General features: G+C 39.1%; 1 protein-coding gene across 2 annotated transcripts in view; it reads right to left on the bottom strand.

Annotated features, from left to right (window-relative positions):
• The window catches only part of AMPH (amphiphysin), a 213,883-nt gene that overhangs the window by 66,393 nt on the left and 129,070 nt on the right, over positions 1-18,420 (bottom strand). For both annotated transcript variants that reach the window (XM_061165675.1, XM_061165676.1), the window contains exons 5-8: positions 15,245-15,340; positions 7,063-7,170; positions 4,052-4,137; positions 366-441 (exon numbers count right to left, since the gene is read on the bottom strand). In XM_061165675.1, coding sequence (XP_061021658.1) covers positions 366-441; positions 4,052-4,137; positions 7,063-7,170; positions 15,245-15,340 — 366 coding nt within the window. The remainder of the gene's footprint in view (positions 1-365; positions 442-4,051; positions 4,138-7,062; positions 7,171-15,244; positions 15,341-18,420) is intronic.

Below are 18,420 nucleotides of genomic sequence, written 5' to 3'. Positions count from 1 at the left end.
CAACCACCCTGTTGAACTAAGAAAATATTACTCAATGATACAAATGCTAACTATCTATTGGAGACACATTTTTCCTCAGCCTAAAGACTTGAAAATCCAACTTTAAAAATTGACTGAAAAAATAAAAACAATTGTATGATTGTAACAAGTAGGCAGGGGTTCATGAAAGCGCAAATTGAACCAGATTTATAGAAACATGTGGTCACTACAAAACAATGCAGAAATATTACTGAGTCAAAGCACACTACTGAAAGAAACACAAAAGAGAGTAAATTCTTTGCTTAGTATGTGCCATTGTATTTGCTTCCAGAATAAATGTTCATCTACTTTATATCCCATATGGAAAAATAATCATCATTACTCACCACTGCGATTTCCTTATGAAACTTGGCTTCTAGGCTAGAGACATTTTTGAAAGTATTGACATAAAATCCAACTCGTCTACCAGGTGGAAATACAAAGAGGAAAGAAGAGAAAGAGCAATCAGCAAAACTGTTCTTTTAATGGCTATTACATATATTAAAAAACAGATTTTCTTTACATAATTTTGAGTAACACTAGATTAAATAAAAATACTTAACCCAAAGTAGGTCTAACCTTTCCTGATCCGTTAATGAACAAAAATACCATCTTTTGGTGTCAAACACAGTCTTTCCTGATATCTGGTTTATACCCAAAGAAACATTTCTCACACTTTAATGTGCATCAAGATCACTTGGAGATTTGTTTCTGATCTAATAGGTCTGAGATGTGTGTGTGTGTGCGTGTGTGTTGTGTTCGACTCTGCGTGACCCCATGGATTGTAGCCGCCAGGCTCCTCTGTCCTTGCAATTCTTCTGGCAAGAATACTGGAGTTGGTTGTTATTCCCTTCTCCAGGGGATCTTCCCAATCCAGCGATCAAACCCAGGTCTCCTGCACTGCAGACAAACTCTACCATCTGAGTCACCAGGGAACCTCAGGTCTGAGATGAATTTCTAACAAGCTCTATGTGATACTGATGCTGCTGGTTCAGAGATAACACTTCTAGGTCCACTGCCCTAAGACTTTGTGTTTTAGATATGTACTTTGTAAAGATTTTGAGATAGAGAAGTTTATTATGAACATATGCTTCATTCATGCTGCAGACAGAAAGAAGCAGATTTCAAAACAGCATGTGACTGTTCACATTAATACAAAAGGCCACTCAAGATTAAATACCAAAATTTAGCAGCTTTGGACAGAAACAGCTGAAGGAACTAAGAGAAGAGGGTAGGGTGGGCCCTGTGCCAGCTGCAAACATCCACTTGAGAAGACAAACAGGCTGCCATGAAGGAGGATCAGATTTAAATAGAAGGTGGGTGCAGATGGGGAAGGGGGAGATAACTGAAGTTGTGATTAGTCATTCAGTCATGTCTGACTCTTTGCAACCCTGTGGACTATAGCCCACCAGGATCCTCTGTCCATGGGATTTTTTAAGGAGAATATTGGGAGTGGGTTGCCATTTCCTCTTCCAGGGGATCTTCCCGACTCCAGGACTGATTCTGCATCTCCTGTGTTTCCTGTATTACAAGAGGATTCTTTACCTGCTGAGCTATGGTGGAAGCCCAGCTGAAGTTGATTGGTGGTTATTGTTTTATTTGCATCGATTTTTCACTATACCAAACAAAACCCTAATGAAGATCTTTGAAATGAATTCTGTGTCCAGCTTACTATTTCCTCAGAATAAGCTTCCTGACTGTAAATGCCAGGTGAAAGGCACAGAGAAGAGCAGCTTTGATGGGCACTGCTGACCTGCTTCCCTATGCAGGGACCTTCTAGACCCTTGACACAAAACTTCTGTAAATATGCTGGGAAAGAGTAAGCATCTCACCTGCTTTTAAATTATCTTCCATTAATGAAAGCTGAGTTAATCTCTCTTAGTTCCTTTATCTATTGACCCTTTGAATTTGCTTGTTTATTTCTTGGAGCTTGTTTTATTCTTATTACTCATATGGAATTTTCTATTAAAAGCACTGAACCTTGAATACATTTAGCAAAAACAAGAATCCCCATTCTTCTATCTCTAAATTGCTTCCTGATACACAGCTTGTTTATTTCAATGATTATTTAGAAAAATAATTGGCACAGTACTAGTAAGAAACACCTTATTTAGAATGACTAGACAAACATCTATGATTTTCTAAGATTTTGTTTCCTTTGAGAACTCAGAAGTCAAATCAACAAGGATGTATTTAATTTTGGAAAAAATGGTCAGTAATTTTGATGCCACTTATCATATAGTGATTCTCTCCTATTTATGAAATCAGAGATTCTATCAAAGCAGGAACTGCCTTTGGCTAGTTCACAAGAACAGACTCAGCACCTAATAGCAGTTGGCACAGAACAGGCAATGCAGTAAATATTCCATGACTGAATGAGCGAACGGATAAGCAGATTAACAAACTAGTGAATGAACAAATTTGGCACTCATTCTACTGGAAGAACACATTCTGACTATAACCTTGACTTACAAAAAACTGGTATCGTCAGCAGTAAAATATACACCCACAAAGAGCACCAGGCTCTGAATTTTGATATTATCTGCTGTCAGATATTTTGACAATATCAGCTATAAGATATTATCTGGAGGATTCATTTCACAAGTTCTTCATTAACAAGGGACTCTGAGACATTACCATTTCCCCAAAGTTCTTGTCTGAGGCATCCTCAGGGCCCTTCTGGTTAGCTGTTAAGACCAACTTAATTTCTTCATTAAGAGGTTTCTTTGTTCTTGGAAACCATGGAAAGGCTTAACAGCTGAGCCTATTGCAGTCCCAGAATGCAGGCCAGGACACTCTCCCCTCTGCCCTGAGGGAAGCCTGTCTCACCCCAGTGAGCTGGTCACTGCTTCCCCCTCAGCCCCCTTCAATGGAAGAAGCATGCTCTGTCTATGAGTCTGTGTCTGTTTTACACATATATTCATTTGTGCCATACTTTAGATTCTACATTTGATATCATCTGGTATTTGTCTTTCTCACTTACTTCACTTAGCATGATAATCTCTAGGTGCACCTATGTTGCTGCAAATTGCATTACTTTGTTCTTTTATGGCTGAGCAGTATTCCATTGTATACACGAACCATATCTTTACCCATTCCTCAGTTGATGGACATTCAAGTTGCTTCCATGTCTTAGCCATTGTGAATAGTGCAGCTATGAACATAGGGGTGCAACTATCTTTTTGAATTATCGTTCTGTCCAGGTATATTCCTAGGAATGGGACTGCTGGATCATATAGTAAATCTATTTTTAATTTTTTGAGGGACCTCCATACTGTTTTCCATAGTGGCTGCATCAATTTACAATGTCACCAATAGTGTAGGAGTGTTCCCTGTCCTCCACATCCTAACCAAGATTTAGAATTTTACTTAAAGCAATGTTGCATGACAAACACAATCCTGTTTATTCAGGGTGGTAGCATGGGTGTGCTGATGAAAACTGAGACATAAGGCCCCACTTCACCCAGCAACTTCTTGATTCTACTACTAAATGGGAAAACTGAAGTTAATGGAATGAGAAATGCAGAGTACCCATAAAAAAGAAGAATATTTCATGTATAAAATAAGAATGAAGCTCAGATTAACAGGTGAGAGCTGATAGTAGAGGTTTCACATAAAAGACAGAGACTAGATGACCCCTTGAAATAAAAAAAGTTCTTCCAAGGGTTAAAAGTTTCTCTTTTAAATTTCAAGGTTAAGGATAGTTCTCCTAATGCCTCTAATTGAGATTTGTATCTCTACTTGAGAAATAAAAGTCTAAAACAGTGCTGTCAATGTGGTAGCTAACAAAATTGGGTTATTTAAATTTAAATGAATTGAAACAAAACAACATAAATTTAAAATTCAGTTCCCAGGTCATACTAGATACATTCCAAGTGTTCAAGGTCAACCACATGTGGTAAGAAGCTACCATATCATAAATTACAGATTATCAAACACTTCTACTGGACAGTGAGTGCCAAAGCATCACAGGAAATAAGACAAGTAATATTCCCTATTCCTGAACTTATAACATATACAGAACCATCTTTACCTTGACCACAATGATGGTAACTCTTCTTGTAAGTCAACGTTAAACTCTTCAAACACTTTCTGTGCTTTCTGAAATTCCTCTTCTGCCTAGAAATGACACATAACATGTTTACACTGAAAACATCACATACATATCACACTTCTAGACACAACAACATTTAATATAAAATAGAAATAGTTTTATGTCATCCTGGAATATTTTGGAAAGGAGAGAAATCTGGTTAAAATTCACATGATCATTTTCAATAAAAGTGAAATGTTAAATCTTATTGAAAAAGGAAAATGTGATTGATTACAATGGTTGCTCTTGCAGTCTCTGGCAGATTCGTTGCATTCTACAAAGTTGCGCTAACTGCCTGTCACATACACTGTTACATGCTCTGCTTGGGATACTGGGCCAGGATACTTCCCAAGAAATTCCCTGTCTAGTGGGAAGTCTAAGTAATTACACTATAAGAGAGGGCTTATAAGCTATTATGGAGCATGCCATTAAGAAAGAGAGTGCAAGAATTAGAGAAGGTTCCATGGAAAAGGTGATATTTTAACTTGATATTGAATCTTGAAGAGTGAGCAACTGTTTGCTAATGAAGTGGTGGGGAATAGTGGACAACACATAAAGGTGGAGGTGCCTGGGTTGGGATTTTCACTCACTAACCATGTGGACTTTCTTTACCACATTTCTGCACCTAAGATCCATAAATGAACATAGCAATGTCCACCTCACAGGTGTTGTGAGTATTAAGGAAAGCAGATGTAAATAAAGTGTTGAACACAGTGCCTTGCTTCTCAGGGGCCTGATGTGAAACTCAGCTCTTATAGTGACTGCTTAGGAGCTGGTGTGTAGGTCATAGAAGCTCCAGATTAGGATATTTGTGTGGAGGAAGGAAAGCAGGAGAAAGAAGACTTGAAAGCTGACAAAATGGACAGGTGAGTCAGAAACCAGCTGTGAAGGTTGCATAGGCCATGCTAAGGAATTTAGAACTTTTTGACAGGCAATGGGAGCCATTAAAAGACTTAAGCACTGGAGAAAGTCTATCTGGGTATATGCAGTAGAAAGGTGATCCAGGAAGCTCTGTGTGGGAAGATGTGGCCAGACAAGACTGGAAGCCAAAAGAGAAGTTAGTAGGTGTCTCCAATGAGCTGTCAGTGACTGGAGACATACATGGAGAAAGCTCTGGAGATGGGTTCTTTAAAAGAAAATGAGATTAATCCTTTGTCTGTTGCTTCATTTGCTGTTATTTTCTCCCATTCTCCATTCTGAGGGCTGTCTTTTCACCTTGCTTATAGTTTCCTTTCTTATGCAAAAGCTTTTAAGTTTAATTAGGTCCCATTCATTTATTTTTGCTTTTATTTCCAATATTCTGGGAGGTGGGTCATAGAGGATCCTGCTGTGATTCATGTCGAAGAGGGTTTTGCCTATGTTCTCCTCTAGGAGTTTTATAGTTTCTGGTCTTACATTTAGATCTTTAATCCATTTTGAGTTTATTTTTGTGTATGGTGTTAGAAAGTGTTCTAGTTTCATTCTTTTACAAGTAGTTGACCAGGTTTCCTAGCACCACTTGTTAAAGAGGTTGTCTTTTTTCCATTGCATATCCTTGCCTCCTTTGTTGAAGATAAGGTGTCCATAGGTTTGTGGATTTATCTCTGGGCTTTCTATTCTGTTCCATTGACCTGTATTTCTGTCTTTGTGCCAGTACCATACTGTCTTGATGACTGTGGCTTTGTAGTAGAGCCTGAAGTCAGGCAGGTTGATTCCTCCAGTTCCATTCTTCTTTCTCAAGATTGCTTTGGCTATTCGAGGTTTTTTGTATTTCCATACATATTGTGAAATTATTTGTTCTAGTTCTGTGAAAAATACCATTGGTAGCTTGATAGGGATTGCATTGAATCTATAGGTTGCTTTGGGTAGTATGGTCATTTTGACAATATTGATTCTTCCAATCCATGAACACAGTATATTTCTCCATCTATTTGTGTCTTCTTTGATTTCTTTCATCAGTGTTTTATAGTTTTCTATATATAGGTCTTTCATTTCTTTAGGTAGATATACTCCTAAGTATTTTATTCTTTTTGTTGCAATGGTTGAAACAAGTATACTATCAAGGGTGAAACAGATCACCAGCCCAGGTTGGATGCATGAGACAAGTGCTCAGGGCTGGTGCAATGGGAAGACCCAGAGGGATGTGATAGGGAGGGAGGCAGGAGGGGGGATTGGGATGGGGAACACATGTAAATCCATGGCTGATTCATGTCAATGTATGGCAAAAATCACTACAATATTGTAAAGTAATTAGCCTCCAACTAATAAAAATAAATGAAAAAAATAAAAAGTAAAAATACTATCATAAAAAAAAGAAAATGAATGTCAAGCAATTGTAGCACACATCTGTACTCTCAAGCACAAGTTATGTCTGAGAATTTCACACTTGATTTCCTAGTTGAATTTTCATTTTGGCATCAAGTATGGACCACAGCACGTTTCCCAGGTGACACTAGCGGTCAAGAACCAACCTGCCAATGCAGGAGACATAGAGATGTGGGTTTGATCCCTGGGTCAGGAAGCTCCCCTGGAGGAGGACGTGGTAACCCACTCTAGCATTGTTGCCTGGAGAATCCCATGGACAGAGGAGCCTGGCAGGCTACAGTGTCTCAAAAAGTGTTTCAAAAAGTTGGACACAACTGAGTGACTTAGCATGCACACACATGGACCACGGTGACATAAAGAGTGTAAGGACACATTACTTTATATGATCAGGCAGTACTGTTAGGGGTAAACATTTATTATGATGAAAATGTGTGAGTCAGTGCCACCCAAGTGAATTCTACCAAGGACCTGAAAACCCTTAGTGTAACTTACAAAATTATAGACAGCAGCCCATAAGACCCATATTTCAATTTTTAAATTCCATCCTGATTCCAATCTTTATGAGAAAAGAGAGATTTCATCTCAAAAGCAAAGTTGCTACAGGTCACAGAATACAGAGTGGTGACAACAATGGAATTGGTCCCTACCTTAGAGATGCGACTCTCATCCTTCCTCTTGGAACTCTGCAAAGCTTCCAGATGATGGCGGGCACTGTCGTAGTCCACCAGCTTCCGGCTGCGCTTGGCGATACGATTCTGCCAACAGAGAAACACAAGCATGAAGAGAAAGACACGGTCACAAATTCTCTTCTTGACTGCCAAAAAACTTTCCTTGTCCAGAGTAGCTGGAGATCAAAGTGAACCAGAATTTCAGTAGACAAAATGATCACTAGAAATCAAACTACTGTCTTCAATCCTTTGTGTGAATATGTATGTGTGTGTGTGTGTGTGTGTGTGTGCATTCAGTTGTGTCTGTTTCTTTGTGATCTCATGGACTGTAGCCTGCCAGGCTCCTCTGTCCATGGAATTTTCCAGGCAAGAGTACTGGAGTGGGTTGCCATTTCCTACTCCAGGGGATCTTCCTCAACCAGGGATAGAAACCGAGTCTCTTGCATCTCCTGCATTGACAGGCTGATTCCTTACCACTAGGGATTTGTGTGACTACCATTAGGTAAATACCTCCCTTCTGATAATAATTAGGACAATCATTAAGAGCTGAAGGCAGAATTTGCAGTCAAAGACCAGAGAAATTCCAGCATTGGTGGAGGAAAGCACATAAACCTATACTCTATTAGTCTTTATTCTAAACCTTTAAATGTTCCATTTTAAAGAGACTCAAAGACTGTATTAGGATTTGCTTTTTTAATTCTAATAGCACTCACACTAAGAGCAGTTCTCTAAATCCTAAGAAACCCTTTATTCCTAGAAGTGTTCGAAATCCCTTTTGATTGTTAGAAATATCTGAGGAGCTTTAAGAATATATTGATTCCTAGAGACTTTCACTTCTAGTTAGGCTATAGAGAGCTGCAAAGAATGTTACTCCCACACTACAAGAAAAAAATATCTGGATAGTCTATAAAAACATAAATTGTCTTGACTGTATCAGAGACATAAACTCACAAGCCAATAAAGTCATCTGAGTCCTAAAGATGGACGAGTCTCTGTAGGGAGATGAGACACAAAAACCATTTCACCTTTGGCAGGTAAAAGCTGTTGCCAACCCAATACAAGTGGACAAGTTCAGTTTGGTTCAGTCACTCAGTCATGTCCAACTCTTTGCAACCCCAAGGACTGCAGCATGCCAGGCCTCCCTATCCATCCTGGAGTTGACTCAAACTAATGTCCATTGAGTCAGTGATGCCATCCAACCATCTCATCCTCTCTCGTCCCCTTCTCCTCCTGCCTGCAATCTTTCCCAGCATCAGGGTCTTTTCAAAGGATTCAGTTCTTCGCATCGGGTAGCCAAAGTATTCGAGTTTCAGCTTCAGCATCAGTCCTTCCAGTGAATATTCAGGACTGATTTCCTTTAGGAAGTGGACAAGAGATCAGCTAAAATTTTAACAAAGTGTTAAAGATCCACTGGGGGCTAAGGTGTCAGTTTGGAATAAGAGCTGGGTGTCCAAGAAACAGGGGAGGGGCTTCCCAGTGGCTAAGACTCCATGCTCCTAATGCAGGGGGCCCAGGTTCAATCCTTGTTCAGGGAACTAGACCCCACATGCTGCAATTAAGAATTTCACAGGCTGCAGTTAAGAGTCTGAATGCTGCAACTAAATATTCTGTGTACTGCAACTAAGACCCAGCACAGCCAAAAAATAAAAATTAAAAAATAAAAAGTTATGAGGGTATCTTGCACTTATGAGCAAGCTCTTTCCTAGGGCTTCCACTGGATTCTATCAGAGTTTGGGGAACAAGATATCCCTTGCAGTGCAGGTGAGAATGAGGTGATCTCTGACTGCCAAGGGGTAGAGACAAAGCCCTGCCTATTTCCTAGGTCATTTTTCTCTTTACAAAGCGAAAGCTTTATGCCACTTGAGGAGGAAACAATAGATTTTCATGTCCAGAGACACCAGGCAGAGATCCTCCATTCTGGGGAAGAAGCAGAAGCAAAACCAAACTGACCCTGGGAAGGGACAGGAATCCCCCGGGTCCATAGGATATATTCAAAAATAATTTCAATACACAGCATTGAAACATGTATATTATCAAGGGTGAAACAGATCACCAGCCCAGGTTGGATGCATGAGACAAGTGCTCGGGGCTGGTGCACTGGGAAGACCCAGAGGGATGGGATGGAGAGGGAGGCGGGAGGGGGGATCAGGATGGGGAACACATGTAAATCCATGGCTGATCCATGTCAATGTATGGCAAAAACCACTACAATACTGTAAAGTAATTAGCCTCCAACTAATAAAAATAAATGGAAGAAAAAAATAATTGCAATACACAGAAGGGTGGGAAGGAAAAAAATCTCAACCCATAGGGGAGGAACATAAAACATTCTTTGGGGACTTCCCTGGTGGTTTAGTGTCTAAAACTTGGGATTCCCAATGCAGGGAGCTTGCGTTCAATCCCTGGTTAGGGACCTGGATCCCACATGCCACTACTAGGAGTTTGCGTACCACAACAAAGATCAAAGATTCCACGTGCCACAACTGGGATCCTGCACAGCCAAATAAAGAAAGAAAGAAATATTTTAAAAATAAAAACTCCTTGGACCTAAGATCTGACTTCGATCACAAGAAGAGGTTTGATCCCACTTGGGCAGCGGCAGCAAACTTCTGCTTAGACCAACCACAAATGTGAAACTGACTCTTGCCTAAGACACACCAGAAAAGCATAACATAAACAGCCCTGCCCCACTCCAAGTCCACCACTGAATAACAAGAAATTGCTGCTTACCACTGGAGGAAGGATAAGTGTATGGGTAGAAAACCCCTCTGCAATACAGGCACACAGGACTCCTGAAGTCTGATGGGGAACGGGAACACTAATAAAAACTCTCTGGCATGCAAGGGCCCACCCAATGTGGGTCAAAGAGGCAAAGGCTGGACTTGAACTCAAGAGTCTGGAAATATTATAGATGTTAGACTATATTCTCAAGGCCTTAGCAGCTCAGTTCTAGAGGAATTTGAAAGCAATGGTGCACTGAAAGTAACAATAGCAACAAGACTCAAATCCAGCTCAAGCTGCAATTAGCTCTTACGTTAACAGCTTGACAACAAAGAATGCCCACTTCCAGGCATAAATATTATTTCAGTCTTCACTCTTCCATACATGGAGCCTGGCATTCAATCAAAGATTTTGAAACACATACATAAAAAAAAACAAAAAAAAGGCCCATGAGAAAGGACAAAGAAATCAACAGAAACAAACTCAAACATGACCCAAATGTTGGAAGTATCAATCAGTAATTTTAAAATAACTATGACTATTATGTTAAAGTATCCAGTTGGAAAAGGTAGACAAAATACATAAACAGGTAATTTCAGCAGATACATGGAAACAGTTAAATGAAAATCAAATGAAAATGCTAAAGACAAAAAAAAATTTATATATCAGAGAGGATAAATTTGTTCAGTAGACATAAAACAGTTGAGAAAAGAAACTGTACAGTTGAAGGTAACTCAAGAGAAATTCTCATTAAACCACAAGGAGAAAAAAAAATTTTTTTTAATACAGAAGCAAGCACAAAAGGCCTCTAATACAATATCAAATAGTCTAACATAGTGTAAATTGGACTTCTCAGAAAGAGATGAGAACAAGAGTCAGAAGAAACATTTGAAGAAACAATGGCTGAGAATTTTATGAAATAAGGAAGCCATCAAAATTCAGTTCCAAGAAACTCACAGAATCCCAAGAAAGACACCAAACAAGACACAGCCAGCTGTATCATAGCCAAACTGCTCAAAATCAAGAATAAAGAAAAACAGCAAATACAAAGGCAAGAATTACAGAAGACTAATTTTCAGAAACTATGCAAGCTAGAATACAATGGAGTGGTATCTTTTAAGCACTGAAAAATAAAAATCAACAGAGATCTTAGAATTCTATTCCAAGTGAAAATACCTCCCCAAAGTAAAGATGAAATAAAGATTCCTTTTTAAGCCAAACAACATTTGGGGGAACTCACTGCCACATAAGAATTGTAATACCAAGTGGAGCTGTCAAAGAAATGAGTATCAAAAATGGAAAAAAAAAAAAAAAGGCAAATAAGATTTTGGGTTTTTTTTTACTTTAAAATAAGTTTTTCTTAGTGTTTATTTATTTATTTATGGCTACGTCAGGTCTTGTGGCATGCGGGATCCTCACTGTGGTATGTGGGAGCGTGTGGGCTCTGCAATTTGCAGAATGCAGACTTAGTTGCCTCGTGGTATGTGGGATCTTAGTTCCCAGACCAGGAATTGAACCTGCATCTCCGGCATTGAAAGGTGGGTTCCTAACCACTGTACCACCAGAGCAGTCCCACCTCCTTATATTTTGAACCCTTGTGCCCTCCCTTGCCTCACTGATCCCCTGCTCCTGACTCTGGGTTAATACTCCTTCTAGCAGTGTCCAGGTTTCTGTGACAGACTCTGTCATCCAGATACTCTCTGCAGAGACCACTTCCAACTGGTGCTACTGAAAAATTTGGCTGATATACCACATTCACTTAAAACATGCGATGAATTAGTACAGACAGAGCAGAGAGAAGTGTCTGATAAGGTGACAAAGCTCATTATTTTCAGCAGATATCTGTTACCTCCCAGGAAGCACTGACCCTCGAGGCAGTGACCTTGTGTGACTATGGAAACTCTTACAAAACTCTGCTTTGTGGACTTGGGTGGGGTGGGAGCAGGGAGTCTCCTTTATTATCTTCCAAGAAGCAAACCTTGATTCTTTGAAGATAAATTTGATTTTTGAAAAGAGTTAAAATTCAGTTACTTCCAAGCCTAGGAAGGTGCACTGGATCATCTTATTTTTTGTTCACAAACAAGAAGTGAAGTAAATAATGTGAGTCATTTTTTTGTGTAACTGACAAGTCAATTACAGAGTACAGCTTACTATGGTAGAAGTTATTATTTTGAAGGCCATCACTCATTTTGATGCATATATTTTTGTGTTTGAAGAGCCAATCTTATTTCCTCACCTATTTGATATTTGGAAAACCTCATCTCCTAAGTAAGGGTAGAGTTAATACACCATAGCTTTTACATAGAAAATGATACAATTCTTATTAACCATCCAATAGTAAGTTTTATTAAATAAATTTACTAGCTTAATAGTAAATGGTTTTTGTCTTTTTAAAAAGATTGTTTTCGACGCTGATCATTTTTCTAAAGGCTTTATTGAATATGTTACACTATTGCTTCTATTTTTTGGTGACAAGCCACGTGGGGATCGTAGCTCCCTGACCAGGGATTGAACCTGTACCCCTGCATTGGAAAGTGAAGTCTTAACCACTGAACCACCAGGGAAGTCCCAATAAATAGTTTAACTAAGTGGTTTATTTAAAAGTACTTCAGATTTCCCACTATGCATTGACCTTACACAGCAAAGAAAATACTTTACTGAAATTTTAAAAATTTCAACAATAATCCCAATTTGGAATTCATTTTGGCCCGCTGCTCTAGATATATGCTGAGTGGCTCAGGCATGGCTGCCAAGATAAACTCTAAACTGCATTTTACAGTAACAGCTCACAGCTGTAAGCCTGCCTGGGTTAGTGACAAGCTGGCTCTTATTACAACATTGATGTTAGATGTTAGCGCTGTATAAAACACTGTAACACCAGGTGCCCTGCCAATCACAGTTGGAAAAGTCAAACATCATCCCCTCATAACCGGTACTTCATAGCCCTTGCTGATGGGTTGCAGTAAATATTTGGAAATCTGCCTGAGGTTACACACAGCCTGTTGATATTAACAAGAGTCAAGGAGGTTAACTGTGTTCCAAGCTTTGAAAATTCTCCACTGTATCTTTAATCATAAGCCCCTTTTCATCAATAACCCATTCATTACATAAAAACTCAACACTCACTTTATGAAACAACGGAGTCTATATCCACTTCTAACTTCCAGCCACCGAGTAAATGCGTACTTCTGTGTATTTTCATAAAAGATAAGTCTTTCAAACACTAGAAACAGCTAGCCCACCTACTCTCCAACTCCAAATTTTCTCTTTCCCAAGATAAACACTGCTGTTTCCCTCACTGTTCACCATATGAAATGCTTTTGCAATTCTCTATCATGGTTGAAACCCTATGTGTATGCTCTAATAGTCTACATATGACTTCACAGAAACAGAGAGAGAGATTATGTAGGTTCTTTTCATGATGCAGGTAAAACCATGAAATATACTTCATTTATCTTCAGGGCTTGCAGCTGGAAAAATGATTCCAGATCTCTTATGTAAAGATGTTTCAGTAAGTGAAGGATCATCTTTACGCTTGCTCCTCCACCACACTGACCCCAGGGAAAGTAAAAATCCCACTGAGTGTTTAGACAAACTGTAAACATAAACCAAAATAATCCATCAGGAGTTTATTTTAATCTATGTTTCAACATAAGTATTTCTGTATCTATTTGTCTTCTGGAATTTTACACTCCTAAAGAGAATGGCTAATTTCCAAATAACTTGCTGGGCAGTACCATAGCAAATAACAAATAAGAAATAAATGCTTCACACTTCTTTTGATAGCATTAAGTTTTGATCCTGAAAGAAACCCAACAACTTTTCAAATGTGTTCTTCTGTAGGCAATCACAATTTTCATTTGCTTTTCAAAGTCATACTATCAAATATTATCTGAATAATTTAGACAAGTTGCAAAGTTCTTTGAAATTTTCCAATAGGAAGACAAACTTTTCTTTTACCTTCTTCTGATATACTGGGAATTGATTTTCATGAAGATTAATTACCATTCAATAAACAATATTCTAAAGTGTGATAATAATTCTGAGAATCATTGCTCCATAAACACTGCAAATTCTAATATGAAATGTCAAAGTATCTGAAGATGTCTCAAAATGAACTCTCTGTGTACAGAATTTTAAAATTTATTTAAAAACTTCTTAATTCTCAGAAAATTTTAAAAACTGACTTAAAACCTCTTCATTAGGATGTAGTTATATAATAACTCAATAAACTATTCTGCTGCCTATGACAATAACATCACTGAGAATTGATATCTAGATTCGTTCTCTGGGATATTTTGCCAACAAGGCTAATGTATCTAGTCTGATTCACTTAGGTTCTTGTCTGCTGCCTCTGGCTTCCCCAAAACTCACTTAAGTATTAGCCAACTAGCATTAGGCATTCTGTGCAGGGCCAAGGAAACAAACGTCATTGATTTTGGCCAAGAAGTTTCACTATGTTTCATGGCCAAAGGCAGTTCACATTACTGCAGGTATTTTCCTGGTGTTTGGCAACGTCTATAAAGAAGGTTAGGCAACCATGCCTGAAATTTTGTTTTACAGACTATGACCTAATAAATGGGTATTGTTGTAAGCTGGTTTAAAAAAAAAAAAGAAAAAAAGCCAGGTAAAAATGGAACTTTACATCAAAGGTCACCTAGTAAGATGCTGCAAATGCCCATGGATGGTGGTTTACAGCTCCTCGATCTACAGGAAAGGCAGCATGTGGCTGTCTTACCTTGAAGTCCTCTTTCAGCTGGGAAAACAACTGGAGGGTAGATCTATCAAAGCTACCATTTGCTATCTACAAGCCTGATGGCTTAAAAACCATCTTTACCTTGAGAGTCAATTCTGAATCTGTGATATTCAATCCTTCATTTGTGTATTTCCCTTTCAATTAATCCAACTGTTAAATAAGACAAATGTTTTAGACAGGATATTTTTAGATCCAGATGCAAATGTATTTGAAATGCTTGCATCTTAAGAATGTGCAGGTGTGCTATGAACATACACAAAATATAGAACAAATATCAGATTTTGCTTTCACATTTGCCATGAAGTTTCTCCTTTTCTCGTGACCTTGTTTATCCTAATGGAAAGTCTTGTCAAGTTGCATATAATAAAAAGGTTTGATCATAAACTGGAATTTTTTAGTAGCTCTGATTTGTGATCAGATATATATTTTTTATATATATGATTAAAAAGAATTCTATAGAGAAATAAAAGATGAAGCAGTTCATTAAAGGGGAAATGTTATTTCTGTAACTATATTTCATTTTATACTGATAGGAACAGAATAAAAATCCCACACTTAAATAAGCAAAAAGTTTCTGTCTCTGATGTCAGATTGAGGACTTCTGACTCCACTTATGTCTTGCCCGTTTTTAATAAGTACATGCAACCATTAAATTCTTCCCTTTATAGCCACAGAATAAAATACCTTTATGTCGGGAAATTGGCCCAGATAGGTGTCCAGTGTCAGCAAGGACCCATCCACTAATTTCTGATGGAAGTCTTCCCACAGCACATCACATTTCTGAAAGAAAAAAGGAGATAAAGAGATGAATGCAGAATTATTTTAATTGGATACCTTTCACCAACTTCTAAAAAGCCTGAAACTATGAAATCAGATAAGTACTATTTCCTTGGATAGTAAATGGTAGAAGGAATGTGGATTATTAAAAAATACCTTAATTTGGCTACCATTTCTAAATTTACAATACTGAATGTATAGGCTACCTAAGGACTCAGCTCATTTAAAAATGTGTTTCTGCTTCTGAATTAATAAAGAATGTATTCAACAGAAGCTTCAAAAAGCCCCTGGTGCTGGTAGTTTAGTTGCTAAGTTGTGTCCAACTCTTGGCAACCCCATGGACTGTAGCCTGCCAGGCTTTTCTGTCCGAAGGATTTTCCAGGCAAGAATACTGGAGTGGGTTGCCATTTCCTTCTCCATCAGAAGGCCCCTAGATCCTTATAAATGGATTTTGGGGCTAAAAGTCTGAAGAAATCCAGTGAAAGAGCTTGCTTCTGAAGCAGTCCATGAAATTAGAAGCCCCTCCATACAAACAACAAACCATTGCTGAAGCTTCCACATGGACAGCAGAAAGGGCCCCTACCAGGCATGGAGCATCAGTTATGATAAACACAGCAACTATCAGATATTAGTATTGTTATGACTACTACTGTCACTGTGTCAAGTCAAGAGTTGCTCAGATACATCCGACTCTTTGTGACCCCACGGACTATAGCCCGCCAGGTTCCTCTGTCCATGGAATGCTCCAGCCAAGAATACTGGAGTGGGTTGCCATGCCCTTCTCCAGGAGATCTTCCCTACCCATGGATCTAACCTGGTCTCCTACATTTCAGGCAGATTCTTTACCATCTGAGCCACCAAAGAAACCCCAAAGTGAAAGTATTAGTGGCTCAGTCGTGTCCAAGTCTTTGCAATCCATGGACATCAAGGCAGTTGGTTAAACACTTTACTTGTCTCTGTGTGTGATTTAATTCTCACAATATTCTTATGAGGAAAGTCTTCCTGTTGCCTTTATGTAGAAGAGAATGCTGAAGCCCAGAGATGATATATAACCTGGCCTAGGTCATGCAGCTGGTAAAGGACAGAGTCTGGGTTCAACCCTTGAATGTGAAGCCCACAATCTGTCTCTGACACCAGGCTGCCTCACCAGAACAGGGTTCATATCCCAGCTGTGTGACTTTAGAATGAGTTTCAGTTTACCCAATCAAGGGTAACTTGACAACATAAAGTGCTTCACAGAATCCCGAGCACATAGCAAGTGTGCAAGAACATCACTCCATATTCTTCCCATCACTACATTTGGGGTCTCCTGACACCATCTACCCTTTCTTTCTCCTTAGTAACAGAACCTCCAGTTTCTGCCAGGCACATGGCCTCCTAGGACACAGACCACATTTATCGGTCTCCACTGCAAGCTAGTGTAGCCATGAGCCTAAATTCTACCAACAGGATGGACTTGAAGGCAATATCCTTAAAGGGAGGTTTGTCCTCCATGCTTCCTCCTTCCTGTTACTGGAAGACAGAAATGAGTGCTGAGAGCCAGAGCTCAGACAGTCACTTGAAAGTAGAGATGGCATCAGGGATGCAAAGACAGGCCTCTGATGGTCGTGGGTTCCCCCCACCGCACATGGGCTGCCAACCTTCAATGTCCGTCATGGGAGAGAAGTTTCTGTCTTGTTGAAAACCACTTTTTAATGGTTGATTTGCTTCTTTTTCTTTTTCACCCTTTAAAACCCAGTTCTAATTGTTATAGATCCTTATTGAAGAATGTTATGCAACCAAAAAATTTAAATCCATTATACAAAAAGGCTTATATTCTATCTGAGCAGACCCTCTGAACATGCAGTGTCAGCTGCTTCACCTTCAAAAGAGCTCATATTTGGGTCAGCAACTGAAGATTCCCAAAATTCTGGACCAAGGTAAGATATCAGCTGTTTCCTTAGGAATAAAGGTCAAGATAGTGGCATTTGCCACACACAGAATTGTAACACAGTGTTCTGAAAAGCCATTTACGCAAGCTTCTATCATTCCCTTAAAAAGTCTCCTTTTCCTAATGAATTTTAAATGTTACACCTCTAATCAGAAATTTACAAAATGAGTTAAACCTTTAAAACATGCTGTTGAAACAATGTCTTTATATTTAAGAAATGTGAGAAGATGTAATTACTCAAAACAGCATTGAAAAATAGTGTGTGGAGGCTGATTTTGCCCAATTCACATCCTGAAAGGTTTCAAAAGAAGTTAACAGAGCTAACAAGAGCCTTATTCATTAAAAAAATAATCTTGGTTTCTATCACAGTCATAACAAGATTATGACTTGTGATCAATATGGGTGTGTCAGAATTTTCAGGGAGCAGCCCAGGTGAGTTGTTAACCCATCTTTCCAAAGGCTGCATAGATGGTCAGCATGTCACCTACCAGACCTTCCTGTGGGTTGTGGAGGCCACATCTCTTAGGTCTTCCATGCCTCATGAGAAGCAACAAGCTCCCGTGAAGCATGACAAACAACCACTCTTTGTTTTAACAAAGAACTTGGTCATGAGAAAACTCGTGACAGCAGGATTCCTAATGTCTGTAACAACCACATACACTGTGCATTAGGTTGAGGGTGTGAATACACAGGCTTTCAGTGTATTATTAGGAGGTAAAATTAATACTCTGACTTTGCAGATGAGGAAACTGAAGCCAAAGAAGATTAGAGAACTCACCCAGTGTCACATCCCATTCTGCCTTCCTCAAAGCAACAGTAACTCCTTTCTTGCTTCCCAGAGCCAGACAGCCCTGGGCTAGACAGTGTGTTTTACGTGTTAAGACATGTCTTGGGACAAAGTATTTCATTAGTTAAATTTCTACTCGCAAGCTCTGTCCTCAGCCCTGCAGACTGGCGAATGGACCAGCCGGCGGTAAACTGAAACAGACGCTGTTCTCAGCTCATGCACCTGCTTTCAAGGAGGGATGGGGAAGGAGGGGCAGAACATAAAATCAGGTCATGAGCCAATTCTCCTGCTGAAATGGGCTAAGAAGTGTAGTAAGGGACAGAAAAGTGCTACTCTCATGTTGAAGAAAAACAATCTTTAACACAC

The sequence above is a fragment of the Dama dama genome, chromosome 18, assembly GCF_033118175.1.
Source record: "Dama dama isolate Ldn47 chromosome 18, ASM3311817v1, whole genome shotgun sequence".
Classification (NCBI taxonomy): domain Eukaryota; kingdom Metazoa; phylum Chordata; class Mammalia; order Artiodactyla; family Cervidae; genus Dama; species Dama dama.
The sequence above is the reverse complement of the archived record's forward strand: the minus strand, read 5'-3'. Positions and strand labels throughout refer to the sequence as shown.